General features: G+C 33.8%; 1 protein-coding gene across 1 annotated transcript in view; it reads left to right on the plus strand.

Annotated features, from left to right (window-relative positions):
- WDR36 (WD repeat domain 36) overlaps positions 1-15,029 on the plus strand; it is a 40,002-nt gene that overhangs the window by 8,574 nt on the left and 16,399 nt on the right. Inside the window, exons 6-15 of the mRNA XM_028515693.2 lie at positions 1,323-1,377; positions 2,673-2,805; positions 3,065-3,240; positions 3,550-3,670; positions 4,324-4,389; positions 5,486-5,572; positions 7,018-7,163; positions 12,324-12,438; positions 12,788-12,953; positions 13,181-13,289. Coding sequence (XP_028371494.1) covers positions 1,323-1,377; positions 2,673-2,805; positions 3,065-3,240; positions 3,550-3,670; positions 4,324-4,389; positions 5,486-5,572; positions 7,018-7,163; positions 12,324-12,438; positions 12,788-12,953; positions 13,181-13,289 — 1,174 coding nt within the window. The remainder of the gene's footprint in view (positions 1-1,322; positions 1,378-2,672; positions 2,806-3,064; positions 3,241-3,549; positions 3,671-4,323; positions 4,390-5,485; positions 5,573-7,017; positions 7,164-12,323; positions 12,439-12,787; positions 12,954-13,180; positions 13,290-15,029) is intronic.

Consider the following 15,029-nt stretch of genomic DNA (forward strand, 5'->3'; position numbering starts at 1 on the left):
TAAAATAGTTACAGGGCAGCTTCTAGCTTTTGATAAACAAAAAGTAAGAGAAGGCAAGGCAAACTAGTATTAATTTAGTTGAAGCATTTAAGAATGATATTCAGGGTAGAAGTACTTTTATCATCAATCATGAACATGACAGACATCTACTAGAATATTATTGATATAGCTGGAGGGCTAGATAAATGATTTTGAATACCTCACCTGTTATTTGAACATTTTCCAGAGGAAAAAAGTGTCAGCTGAGGTGTCTTTGTATAGTATCAAAAAGGCAAACAAAAATATATGACCATCCAAATTGTCCTTTCCAAAGGACAATTCTAAATTCAAAAGAGAAAGTAATGTTATTAAAGATTTGATATTTATCCTAGTTTTTAGTTTTAAATCAGTGCTTCCATTCAGTTTTATAAATAGTGACTGCGGTAGGCTTGGCGATGACTGAGATACTGTCTCGGAGGCTCTTTATGTGAAGTTTACACTCTTTATTGTACGTGAACTATCCATCACATAATCACTGAGTGAACTAACCTGTGTCCACATACAGAATTTAATACATTATTTAGTACTTTGTTATCACTATAACAATTTCAGATGTCTCTGCTCCATGGACTTATTTATTCATAGCTTGATTCTGAAATTTAGAACAGCATCAGTATTGTCATATAACACTTAATAACATGAGTAGTATTGTAGTTATAATCCCTTTTATGATATGTTTCTAGAAACACATTGTAGTGAAAAATGAGATCTGCCTATATTAGACTGTTTTATACTATAGTCTATAATATAAAATAGTTTTTGGTCATGTATTTTTTTCTCTTTAGTTTCTTAGAGTTATTAGCAGCTTGAGATCTAGAATTGATCTCACTGTGTTGCGTTCTATCAGTTATTAGCCATGTGACATTAGCTTAATTATTTCACACATTTAAGTTTGTTAGTTTCTTTATCTGGAAAGTGGTATAGGTCTACCTCACTGGATCATTTTTTTCCGTTTTTACTGACTTTATTGGGATGGCACTGCTTAACAAAATTATACAGGTTTCAGCTGCACAATTCCACAACATCATCTGTACACTGTGTTGTGCAAGTCATGTTTCTGTCGATCGCCCTTTATCCCCCATACCCTCCTCTCCCCCTTCACCCTCCTCTGTGACTGTTTTGAGTATTAAATAATATGTATGTTTCAGTATTAATATGTATATTTAGACTAGTATTGGGCAGAGAAAGAACTTAAGTATCACTTGTTATTATTTAACTTTTTAATGTGTGGTTGATTTTGTTTTCTTCCAAAAAATAGCTTTCAACTGTTTTTCTCCTTGTAGTAAACTTCTGTATACATTTCCGGGATGGAAAGTTGGAGTAACAGCTCTTCAGCAGGTTAGTGTTATGTTTTAAGATAAAGAAAAAACGGAGTTAGTACTAGTGTTTTTCAGTTTTAAGGATCAATTGTATTTTTAGACCAAAAGACAGACTAATATATAGACTAGTTTATCTTTATAAGTATTATGCCAAAAATATTGTTTTGGAATGTAATTGAAAACAAATAATAAAACTTTTGCCTACAAACTTTGTGGAAACTGTATTGCCTGAAATTAGGCTCTTACCTAGTGGTTGCTGTGGAACCCTGTTTTCCAATCTTTTTGCAAGCATGTAGTCCAGTGCCTTGTACAGAGTGGAGATGAGTTGTTCAGTGAAACAAGTGAGATTGTAGGTCAAACAGACATTTGTCAGGATGTTGAGATTTGTAGCTTCAAATATTTGGGGCCTAGATTCTAATATTTCATTAATATTTCTGGGCTCCTCCAGAAATAACTGCTATTCATAATTATGAGTACAGAGCTTGTCTGAATGAATACAAGTATGTCTGCAGAGAATCTTCAATGTGTATTGGACACAATATGCAGCCAGTGTACCCTTGTCTTTCTAAATATCCATTGTTTATACCTAATTTATATGCATTTCTTCATTCTTTTATATTACTATTAACTTTGTTCTGTTTTGCCCACCCAGAGACCCCAAAAGTATCAGATAACTAGATCCCTTGAGGGCAGTGGATTTACTTGTTTTGGTATCCACAGCTTCTACACAGGGTCTTATGCACAGTAGTGATATGATGGCAAATTAATAAAATGTTTAACCTGATTCCATTTATAATGGTATCAGACATTGATCCTCTGTGCTAAAATAGAGGAACTTATTATAGAGCCTGTATGTAAGACCTTTGTGTCAAATGAAAATTATAATCATTAGGCTATTATAGCTGGAACATACTGATTATAAAACTTTTTTGCCTTTTCGCATATTTTATAGATTTTTCCTGTTTTCCTAGAGTAAACACCTCCTTTGTAGTTGCTGTGCACATGGCAAGCCTTTATGTTTTCCAAGAATTGTATCTTTTTTTCTGTTTCCATCCAGTCAGTGATCTAGTGATTTTATACATGAGCTTCTTTTTCTGTTATGGCTGTTTTCTTCCCAAGTTGGATATGGTTTGAGGGAGGGGAGGAGATGGTGACTACTAGATTCGAGGTAGGAAGTAACCTGGGAAAAAATATTCTTAAATATTTTCGTGTTAAATAATAGTTTCTTTTGGTAACACTTAAGTAATGATGCATATATTCAGGATTTTAAAGCTATTTGAAAACATTTTAAACGTTGAATAATTTAATTTTCAGGCACCAGCTGTGGATGTTGTTGCTGTCGGTCTTATGTCGGGTCAGGTTGTCATTCACAACATTAAGTTTGATGAAACTTTAATGAAGTTTCGTCAAGACTGGGGACCTATTACTTCTATTTCATTTCGCACAGGTAACTCTTAATTATTGGTAAGGCTTAAGAACACTTAAAGTTCATTACTTTGAAGCTCAGAAATTTTCTTAATAGATGTTTTCTTGTAATTTAATAGAAGTGAATGAAATACTGGAGTATAAAGATTCCAAGCAAGGAATATTGATAGGTTCTTGGTGTATAGTCTTTTCTAATTATACATTTATGGATTAAAAGGGTAGAAAGAAGAATTGATTAGTTGTTTTATGGTACATGTTTTTGTATTTTATTTCAATAACAGATGGCCATCCAGTAATGGCAGCTGGAAGCCCATGTGGCCATATTGGACTCTGGGATCTTGAAGACAAAAAATTTATCAATCAAATGAGAAATGCACATTCTACAGCAATTGCCGGACTGACATTTCTCCATAGGGAGCCGCTTCTTATCACAAATGGTGCTGACAATGCTCTCAGGGTATTATGATTATTGTTTTTATCATCTTCCTGGCTCCTTTGTCCTACTCTTCAGGTTATTACAAGTCTGCTGTAATGTTTCAGCCTGGAACCTAAAAGATGGAAGGAATGTGGAATAAGTACTGGTATAGATGAAAAAAAAAACATAGCAGGTTACATTGATAGTTTATCTCTCCCCCAACCCTCACTCTAGGGTCAGCAGCCTGGCCAGCACTACCCAGTCCCAGTTGATTTATGTCAAAGATGATTTGACTATTTGCAGATCACTTAACACATTGTGGAAGAACCTTATGCTTTTATTTCGTGGCAGATATGGATATTTGATGGTCCCACAGGTGAAGGCCGGCTTTTGAGATTCAGAATGGGACATAGTGCTCCTCTTACCAAAATTAGATATTATGGACAAAATGGACAACAAATTCTCAGTGCAAGTGAGTTTCTGCTTCACGCTATTAGTTTATTCCAGCAAGAGTTGAGAACAGGGTACTTAATATTTATTGTTTGTTATTTGCACATTTTTAAATTCAAATATCACTTTGACTTAAAAATCTAAGTAAAAGGAGGTGAAGAAAATGAGGTCATTCTTTTTTTTTTAAGATTTTATTTATTTTTTAAAGAGGGAAGGGAGGGAGAAAGAGAGACAGAGAGAAACATCAATGTGCGGTTGCTGGGGGTCATGGCCTACAACCCAGGCATGTACCCTGACTGGGAATCGAACCTATGACACTAGGTCATTCTTTTTGAATACTTGGGAAACGCTATAGATGATAATTATCTTAATTTGGAGTGTCATTCTGTTTATTAATTCTGAGAGACAGAATGGTCAGATTCTGAAATGTAGTTCTTGCCTATTAATGTACTCGGGATTATTAGTACTTCATTTTATTCTTTGTCTTAATAAATAATATTCTGTGCACAATTGAATACTGTAATGAAAAATAGAGTTGCAGTCTGGCTTTCCTTTTAAAGTGGTCCAAACTGTAATTTCAATCTTTTCATAGAATCTAATTTTATAAGAACTGTGATTCAGATGGTCCATTGTTTTGATGAAGCTTGATTTGGCATTTTCTATGTATGTCAACAGGTCAAGATGGAACTCTTCAGTCATTTTCTACAGTACATGAAAAATTTAACAAGAGCTTGGGACATGGTAGGTCATTTGCAAGGTAGAAAAAACCCTGCTGGTCACAAAAGAGGCATTTCAAGATTCTGTGAGATGCCCAGAAGAGGTTTTATTGATGTATTCCCTCTTTTAGATGAAAAACAACAACAACAACAACAAAAACCCTTGTATGGAAGGGTAGTAGTGCAATTCCTAAGATCAGTGTTCCTGTAGAAGTGGTTGAGGTGCTATTTAGGATTATTCAAAAGCAATAGACATCTGTAGTGGTAAAAATATACTGCTGCCACCCAAAAGGCAGTGATGGTCTGACTGGAGCTACCTGTACCTGTATCGTGTAGAATTTTAAAGGTGGAAAGGAGCCTAGAGAAAGGATCAGAGTGTTCCAACTCTTCGTAAATAGGGCACATTTTATTTTCTTCCCATGGTTTCCAGCATTTGAAAGATTTTGTTTACTAAACAAAAATGGTTTTCAGTTTTATTCATAATTATTCTTTTTAAGCTATTATCCTGATTTTTCATGCATGTGTATACTTCCAGGTGAATTTGAAGATCATTTTTAAAATCAATATACAAAACAGTTTCTCTTAGAATTAAATTGAAGAAATTTGATGTTTCAGAGACTCTTTACATCTAGCAATATGATATATCCACATTCAAGTTGTCTTTTCATTTTCTCAGTGAAGTTTATTTTAGTTTTCTGCCTATTCTTATATATTTAAGACTATTCAGTGGTAAATATATGTTATAATGATATTAAGTGTTGCTTCATTGTGGGGAACTTACTTATTTATTGGTTCTGTATCTGGCCCAATGAGACTTACTTTTAATAATTATTTGGCTGTTTCTCTTGATTGATGTGACTGTATGACCATAATATCTGGGAAAAAAGAAAAAATATATTTTCACCTCCTTCTTTCAGTTATTTACATTGCAGTTTATTTTCTTGTGGTATAATGACTTAGGCTAAACTTCACAAATGATTTAATGATAGTGGTAATAACATCTTTATTTTGCTTCTCACATAAATTGTAAAATCTTGAACTTTATGTGACAGTGAGTAACTTGTATGTACATTTTCACTAAGAAGGATTCATAGTTATGTTCCTTTGTCCCCTGACCCCAGGATTAATAAATAAAAAGAGAGTCAAACGTAAAGGACTTCAGAATGCCATGTCAGTGAGACTTCCACCCATCACGAAGTTTGCAGCTGGTAAGTAACTTTCTACTGTGTTTTGATAAGTTCTTTGTTTTCATTTCCTACTATATATTTCTTTGTTTCTTCCATTTTAGTAGATGTTTTTGCAAATATTAATAAGCATCTAGAAGGTAACCCCAAGTGTATGCTAGTATTGCATGAAGACTAAAAGTGAGTTATTTCTAATTTGAACTTGTTATTTATTAATTTCAGCATTTTCTCTTCTCTGTAAGATTTATTAATAAACAATATTTGATATTTCATTTTGTAGTCCTTTTTCTTCTATCATATGCCTGGTATAATAAAAGTCACTAATGAAAAAAGAAAAGAACTGAGAACACAGTGTTCTGAATAATTTACTATGTTTTGCCATATATAATGTACAATTTTTACCCAAATTTTTGAGGGAAAAATAAAGATGCAAATTATACATGGGTAGTACTAAATCCATATCTATATAAATGTTTTTGATTCTTATGCCTATGTGTTAAAGTATAACTCTAGAAAGCAATAAGGATAATCATGTGGAAAATAATACCCTGGGAATATGATAATTGGTTTTGTTTCTAAATATAAATAAATAATTGAATTAAAAATTAAAATGAAAGATGATTTTTTTTCCTGAAAGTTTGGACCAGAAACATGGGTGTGCATTACACACGGGGGGTGCATTATACATGGCAGAATATGGTAATAAAGACCTGAATACACTGGGGTCTTGCTATATACAATTAGAGCAGTGCTTCGTTCAGAGAAGTCATTTGAAGAAAAATGTGTAGATAATGGGATTGGTCAGTGAAAGCTATCATCGAAATAACTACATAGGCACCATTTTTACTTCAAGGTTATTATACCAACCTGATGATTGATTATCTTTTTTAACTTTAATTTTTACCATCCTCCTTTCTGTTTTTTTATCTTAGAACCTGAGTGATCTTTCTAAAATGTCTGAGTCATGTCACTTACCTTAAAAATCTTCAGTGTCCCCTTACTAGCTTTAGGGTAGAATCTTGTCTCCTTAACATGGCTTTCAAGGCACTTTGCAATGTGGCCCCAGTTGCCTTGGTCTCCTCTCACCTGTTAAGAAAATGCCTCACTTACTTGCTCTGCTTAATTTTGTTCCAGTTACTCTGGGCCTGTGTGTGCCCTTCTACCCCATCCTCCCAGTTAATTTTTATTGTTTTATTGCTTATTTCAGGGATCCATTTATTACTCCCCAAATTTCTTAACAAAATGTCTCTTAATTCTCTTATAAGGCACTACCATACTTTATTGTAATTTCTTCTAATCAGAATCTCTTGTTAGATTGGAAACTAATTTCTGTCAAGAATTACCTGTTTATAATTATATCTCTAATGACTAATAATAATATGGAATAGTAGATGCTTAATAAATAATAAGTGAATTAATGAGTGGGGGAATTAAAAACAATTTGATTTATTATTTTAATTATGTTTTAGAGGAAGCTCGTGAAAGTGACTGGGATAATATCATTGCTTGCCATCAAGGTAAGCTATCTTGCTCAACCTGGAACTATCAGAGATCTACAATAGGCACTTACTTTCTCAAGCCAAAAGATCTGAAGAAAGACGACATAACTGCAACAGTAAGTGAGCTTGTTTATAAGGGCATTTTCCTCCATAAAACTGTCCTGTCATGGTCTTGTCATGCTCATCTTTATTGATAATAGTAGTTGAAAGAACATAGTTTAATATTTTGAAATTAGTTTCTAATAGTGTTAAGTTTTCCAGCTTTCAGAGAATTTCTTTAGGTTTAAGTTAAGCTTTGCTCAATCAGAGGTAATATGTTGGTTATTTACATTTTCTAATACAGGATTACTCAGAATACTTTGAAAATGATGTCAACATTTATTAATATATTTTCTCAGATGAATTATGTTGAATGTATGGTACTCTATTCAATGACTGTGATTCTGAAGGTTTCTTCTTTTCTTTATATTTTTGTTTCCTTCCTTTCTTCCCTGATTTCTTTTCACTATAGCAGTAGGATTTTGCTAAACCTTTAATGAGTTATAGATGTAGAAGTTATTTAAAGTCTTTATTTCTTGTTTTCTAATGCTTGTCTGTTGTGAGAAATGCTTTATAGAGAAGTTCGGATTGTCCAAGCCTTTTTAAATACAGCTTTTAAATGCCAGTATTTACTTGTAAGTTTCATTCCTCTTTTTTATTTTGGTTTGCTTTTGTTAATAGGTAAATCTTCTATTAGGTTCAGGTTATTTTAAAAGATATATTTCATTGATTATGGTATTACAGTTGTCCCATATTTTCTCTCCTTTATTCTCTTCTGCCCTGCACTGTCCCTTCCACCAGCATTCCTCGTCCCCCTACTCCCTCCATTAGTTCATATCCATGGGTCATACATATAAGTTCTTTGTCTTCTTCATTTCCCATACATTGTCAACTCCCCCCCGTCTATTTTGTACCTACCATTTATGCTTCTTATTCCCTGTACCTTTTCCCCCATCCTCCCCTCTTCCCCTACCTGCTGATAACCCTCCTGTGATCTCCATGTCTGTGGTTCTGTTCCTGTTCTAGTTGTTTGCTTAGTTTGTTTTTGTTTTTGTCTTTTTTTTTTACATTCAGTTGTTGATAGTTGTGAGTTTGTTGTCATTTTACTGTTTATAGTTTTGATCATCTTCTTTTTCTCAGATAAGTCCCTTTGACATTTCTATAATAAGGGCTTGGTGATGATGAACTCCTTTAACCTTATCTGGGAAGCATTTTATCTGCCCTTCCATTCTAAATGAAAGCTTTGCTGGATAGAGTCATCTTGGATACAGGTCCTTGCCTTTCATAACTTCAAATACTTTTCAGCCCTTTCTTGCCTGCAAGGTTTCTTTTGAGAAATCAGCTGATAGTCTTATGGGAACTCCTTTGTAGGTAACTATCTCCTTTACTTTTGCTGCTTTTAATATTCTTTCCGTCTTTAATCTTGGGTAATGTAATTATAATGTGCCTTGGTGTATGCTTCCTTGGGTCCAACTTCTTTGGGACTCTCTGAGCTTCCTGGACTTCCTAGAAGTCTGTTTCCTTTGCCAGATTGGGGAAGTTCTCCTTTATTATTTTTTCAAATAAGTTTTCAATTTCTTTCTCTTCCTCTTATTCTTCTGGCACCCCTGTGATTCTGATGTTGGAACATTTAAAGCTGTCCTGGAGGTTCCTAAGCCTTTCCTCATTTTATTTGAATTCTTGTTTCTTCATTCTGTCCTGGTTGAATGTTTATTTCCTCCTTCTTTGATTTGAGTCCCAGTTTCCTTCCCTTCACCATTGGTTGCCTGTATATATTTCTTTATTTCACATTGCATAGCCTTCACTTCTTCCTTTATTTTGCAGCCATACTCAACCATTTCTGTTAATTACCAGCATTTTGAACTCTGCATCTGATAGGTTGGCTGTTGCTTCATTACTTAGTTCTGTTTTGGGAGCTTTGATCTCTTCTTTCATTTTTTTTTTCCTTAGTGTGCCTGCTACATAATAAGGGGAGGAGCCTTAGGTATCACCAGGGTGAGACAACACATGTCGCTGTGGTGTGGCACTGTATGTTGGGGAGGGGACCGAGAGGGAACAGTGGTGCTTGCTTGGCTCTCTGCCAGCTTTCAGTCACTTCCCCCGTTATTGACAAGCAAATTGGGCCCTTCTGGTGCTGATTCCCAGGTACGTGGGCTTGCATATGTTCTAGGACCCTGTGGGTCCTTCCAATAGACTCTCCTGTGAGGCTGGAAGTTTCTCCCACTGCCTAAATACCCATGAGTTTTTACAGCCAGAGTTTTTGAGGTGTTATTTCCTGGCTCTGGAACCCTGGGTTGTGCGGTCTATCTTTCTCCCCAATTGTTCCTCCTCATTTATCTGCACGCAAATGTGGGACCACTTAGTCTGCCAGCGGCTGCCTTGCACATGTCCTCTCTGCCCCGGCTGCCCCTCCCCACTCCTTCTACCAGGCTGAATGAATGTTTCTTTTTTAACTCCTTGGTTGTCAGACTTCCTTACAGTTCTATTACAGAACATACACAGAACATATGCAGTTCCTTACAGAACATATACAGTTCTGGCAGTTTGGGGGTCTTTTTTGTTTTTAAATTTGTTGTTGTCCTCCTTTTGGTTGTTCAAGGAGGCAAGGTATATCTATCTACACTTCCATCTTAGCCAGAAGTCCCTCAGGTTTTAAGATATACAGAAAAATGTCATATTTGGCTTGCAAAAGTGTTGCCTCTGCTTTTTCTTAAACAGTTCTATTGAGATAGAATTCACTCATTGAAAGTGTACAATTCAGTGGTTTTAGTTTATTCATAGAATTGTACAGTTATTGCCAAGATGTTATCAATCTAATTTTAAAACATTCTCATCACCTCATAAAGAAATCCAGTACCTGTTAGCAGCCATCCCCAGTCTCTCACTTTTCACCTCTTCCATCTCCCTAACCTAGACAGTTTACTTTTTATCTCTATGGATCTGCCTGTTTGGGCATTGCATATAAATGGAATCATACAATATATGTCGTTTGTGATTGGCTTCTTTCACTAACGTAATGTTTTCAAGGTTTATCCCCATTGTATTATAGCGTGTATCAATAGTGTATACCTTCTGTTGCTGAATACTACTAATCCATTTTGTGTATAAACCACATTTTGGTTAGCCATTTGTCAGTTTGTGGACATTTGTGTTTGCTCTACTTTTTAGCTATAAATACTGCTATGAATATCAGTGCGCAGTCCTTTATGTGAACATATGCTTTGTTTCTCTGCATTTATTCCTAGGAGTAGAATTGTTAGGTCATAATGTAGCTCTGTATGATTAACATTTTTGAGGAACTGTCAACCAGTTTTCCAAAGAGGCTGCACCATTTTACATTCCCACCAGCAATGTATAAAGGTTCCAATTTCTATACATCCTAGCCAACACTTGTGATTGTCTTTCCTCTTGATTATTGCCGTCCTATTGGGTATTAAGTCATATCTCATTATCGTTTTGATTTGTATTTTCCTCATGACTTAATTATAATAACTATCTCTTCATATCCTTATAGGCTGTTTTTATATCTTCTCTGAAGAAATTTTATTTAAATCCATTGCCCATTGTTTAATGGGATTATCTTTTTATTTCTGAGTTGTGATAATTCTTTATATAATCTGGATTCAGATACATGATTTGTAAATATTTTCTTCCATTCTATGGGCCATTTTGTTTTCTTGTTGGTGTCATTTACTGCCTAAGTTTTAATTTTGATGAAGTCCATTTTTTTTTTTATTGCTTGTGGTTTTTGAAAAATCATTGCCCAATCCAAAGCTATGAAGATTTATTTCTGTGATTCTTTTTAAGAGTTTCATAATGTTAGCTGTTACATGTAGGTCTACAATCCTTTCTGAGTTAATATTCATATCTAGTTGTTCGGCATCATTTGTCCAGAGGATTATTCCTTTCCTATTGAATGGCCTTGGCACCCTTGCCCCAAATTATTTGACAGAATGTGAGGGTTTGTTTCTGGACTCTCAATTCTGTTTTATTCTATATATCCATAGTTACATCAGTGGCACTGTCTTGACTATGGTACCTCTTACCTTTGTAGTAAGTTTTGAATTGAGGAAAATTGAATCTTCCAAGTTTGTTCTTTTTATCCACAAGATTGTTTTGGCTGTTCTGGTCCCTTATATTTCCATATGAGTTTCAGGATCAGCTTGTCAGTGTCTGCAAAGGAGGCAGCTAGGATTTTGAAAATACTTATTAAAAGTTTTGACTTCTACATTCGATTCTGTTTTGTACAGATTTCTTTGTAAGTATGTATGCTCTATTATCCATAGTATAAAAGTCCAGACTTAAGATTTTGTAGTATTTTCTAAACCATGGAGAGGATGTCTTAAGTTTACCTGCTCAGTTTTAAATAGCTGTTATAGTACTTGTGGTAACGATAATTACAGCCAACTTTTTTTGTGTACTTACTTAGTTCCAGGCTCTCTGCATTGAACATACTATTTTATATTATCACAACAATCCTTTGATGTGGTCTGTTGTTAGCCTCTTTTTATAGATAATAAAACTAAGGCTTAATATAATGAGTAATATGCCTAGGGTCAGTAAAACTATTGTAGTAAATGGAAGAGCTGGGATTTGAACCTAGGACTATTCAATTTAGAACCTGTGTTCTTAACTCACAGCCTGTAATGATCACTCATAGACCACTCTGTGTGTGTCTGTGTGTGTGTGTATACACACACACACACACACATACACACAGTGATACATAGTCAATTGCCTGGCAAACTCAGCTACCTGGAATAAGGCGAGTAACCAGTAAGTAACAAACAAAAGTATTTATCAGAGAGCCCATGCACTAAAGTACAATTTGTTACTCATAGGTAACCCTTTCAGCTTACTCATTTTGCTTTGTTTATACTGCATTTGATAAGAGGTTAGAATGAATAAGAAAAGGAGATTACCAGAAGCAGGTCGACTAATAATAAATCCTATTAAAATAAACACAAGTTATAAAAAGTAGGGTTAAGTTTGGTTATGTTTTCTTATCTTAGATAATAATATATTCATACTTCGTAGAAAGGAGATAGAACCAAGCAGATGTTTCTTATATACCCAAATATAATTATATTATGTGTAACGAAATTAAAGAAGCAAAATCATTTATCATGTTATGCTTTGAAAAAAATAAGGTAATCAGTAGATAAAAAACATTTTGGAAGCTATAAAGTAAATATGTTATTTCCTATGTCATTCATGTTTAAATTTTTTTTCCTAAGGCACTGGATATAACTTCTTGTGGAAACTTTGCTGTGATTGGTCTCTCATCAGGAACTGTAGATGTATATAACATGCAGTCTGGTATTCATCGTGGAAGTTTTGGTGGTGATCAAGGTATTGAATTTTATTTCTTTTTCTCTTTAAAATGTAATATAGATAGAATAAGAGTAATAACTGTCATTGGCATTTATTAAATTCTTGTGTACCAGCCATTTTGCTATAAAATTTTTGTTTTCTTCTTGCTTTAAACAGAAGATCTTAACTGTTTTTTGAAACCTTTGTGCATTAACCTGATGGACTTTGTTTTTACTTGAGCAATATAATCTTCTCCCTACTTCCTAAAATTCAGAGTAGTTTCAAAATTTTGGGGAAGGTAAATAATAGAACTTAAATATTTTAATAAAGAAATTACTTTTTCCTTTTTTTTCTTATTTCTCTTTTTCTTTTAACATGTACTTTAAAGCTCATAAAGGGTCTGTTAGAGGTGTTGCAGTGGATGGATTAAACCAGTTGGCAATTACGACTGGTAGCGAAGGATTACTCAAATTCTGGAACTTTAAAAACAAAATTTTAATACATTCTATGAGCCTCAACTCATCTCCAAATATGATGCTGCTACATAGAGACAGGTAAAGTTTTCAGGATGAGTTTTCTTGATACTCTTGGTAAAAGTTTTTAATTTCAGTAAAGTATATAACTTACCAAGTGGGAAAGATCAGACTTTTAATATAAAAGAACAGCATTTTGCTTAATTCCCCCAAAGATACACTCGATTAAAGAAAGTGAAAATGACTGAGGTGTTAGTTCAAGGGTGTTGTCTGCTTGTTTATTAAAACTGATGAATTTATTTTGCTAGTGGCATTCTGGGACTCGCCTTGGATGACTTCTCCATTAGTGTTCTGGACATAGAAACTAGGAAGATTGTCAGAGAGTTTTCTGGACACCAAGGCCAAATAAATGACATGGTAAAACAAACTAGATGTCTAAACAAAACTTGACTCATTTCTATTTCTGTTTAGGTTAAAAATCTTCAGATAATTAAATCAATGTTATCCTTTAATAGCATTAAACTACTCATCATATGAGGATATTCAAAAGATATAATTTGGATACTAATTTTCAAAAATATTTTTAAGGAAAATGTAGAATTTAAAGAAGCCTAATATTTCTTAGGGTGTTAATGCTATTAGATTAAAATATACTTTGGAGATTGAATGATCCATTGAAACATAAGTATATCAATTTTGACTTAGTATTAAACTAGACTGAAAGAACTTATTTCTGGTTTTCTACATGCATAACAAATTGATACTAGGGGACTTGGAATGTCTGGTACCCGGTTTATTCTAGTTTTGTTTTATTTTTAGAGTTTTTATAACTTAACTTCAAAACAATTTAATTAATAGTGTGTTTTCACTTAACTGTTATGTTCTTATTGTGGATGTATGATACTATAAGGAGTACTGTAGTTTAAAAAGTGTATGTGGAGGACCATTTTAAGTTTATATTGTCATTTTTGCATCAACTGCAAATACTTTGATTTACTTGAAAAGAGAAAAGATAAAAATGAAATCTTAGTTACTGAGTGGCAGTTCAACTACTTTTACTTATTAGTTCTCACACCAAAAATCAGAATTTGCAGTGTTTATCCATTTCCTTAAATATAAGGGAAAACAAAGTCAGAAAATTGTGTTGTTCTGCAGATTGGAGATTGGGAGAACTACCTTATCAGCAGAATTTGTTGTGACAATGTCTATAGAATTGAGGGTGGTAGTGGGATAATTTTGATGAAATAACATTTTTTAAAACATCTGTTAATGCCAACTTCCTCTTCCTTTTTCTTTTTTACACTTTACTTTCAACTTGTGTGTCTTCAGTTTCTCCTACTCGGTAATAAGTTACTCCTGTTTAGTTTAATCTATGAGAGTTTATAACATGGTTTTATCTATCAAAGTAATTTTTCCCAACCTTTAATATGTTGTACTGTGCTGTAAATTGAGCTCTCTGTACCTTCAGTTTTGAGTTTACACAGTATTACTGCAGCCTGATTAACAAATTAGAGTTCATTTGTCTCAGTATCATTTGCTAATATGGACAGTCATGATCCCTTTGGTGTACTTAGAGTCCTGGATGAACACAACCTCCTGCCATTATAAACCTTGACGTTCTTCCTTTCGGGCTTTCCTACATATCCAACCTGACAAAGCCTCAAAACACTTGCTCCAGGCACAGGAGCTATTATCTACCCATTTTTAATGATAGAAAAAATATAACTTCTTTAAAGTGGCATTAAGTAGTTGATTGTTTAAATATATTTTGAAAGTCTGATTATTGTAGATTTAAATCATACTTTGGAAATAAAACATATTAAGGAAGAAAAGGAGATTTTTAACTGAACTACAAGTAAAAGTAGGACTTCTTTAGTATTGGATTGGCCAGAAGTTCACTTGTTTTTTTTTTTCCCTTATTGTGGCTCTAGTAGCACTTAGCTGTTTTTAACTTAATTCAGGACAGTTTTGTTAGGTTGTATTGTGACTGCTATCATTATCAGCATGAATTTAAAAACAAGCTTATCAAAATTGGTGAATTTTTGTGTAGCCATTTTCATATTGAAGATGGAGGAAAATACTCAACATTTTCAGCATGTTAATACTTCATTATTTCGAGGAAGGTAAAAACGCAGCTGGAGTGCCAAAAAAGGTTTG

This window comes from Phyllostomus discolor, chromosome 3 (genome assembly GCF_004126475.2).
Source record: "Phyllostomus discolor isolate MPI-MPIP mPhyDis1 chromosome 3, mPhyDis1.pri.v3, whole genome shotgun sequence".
Classification (NCBI taxonomy): domain Eukaryota; kingdom Metazoa; phylum Chordata; class Mammalia; order Chiroptera; family Phyllostomidae; genus Phyllostomus; species Phyllostomus discolor.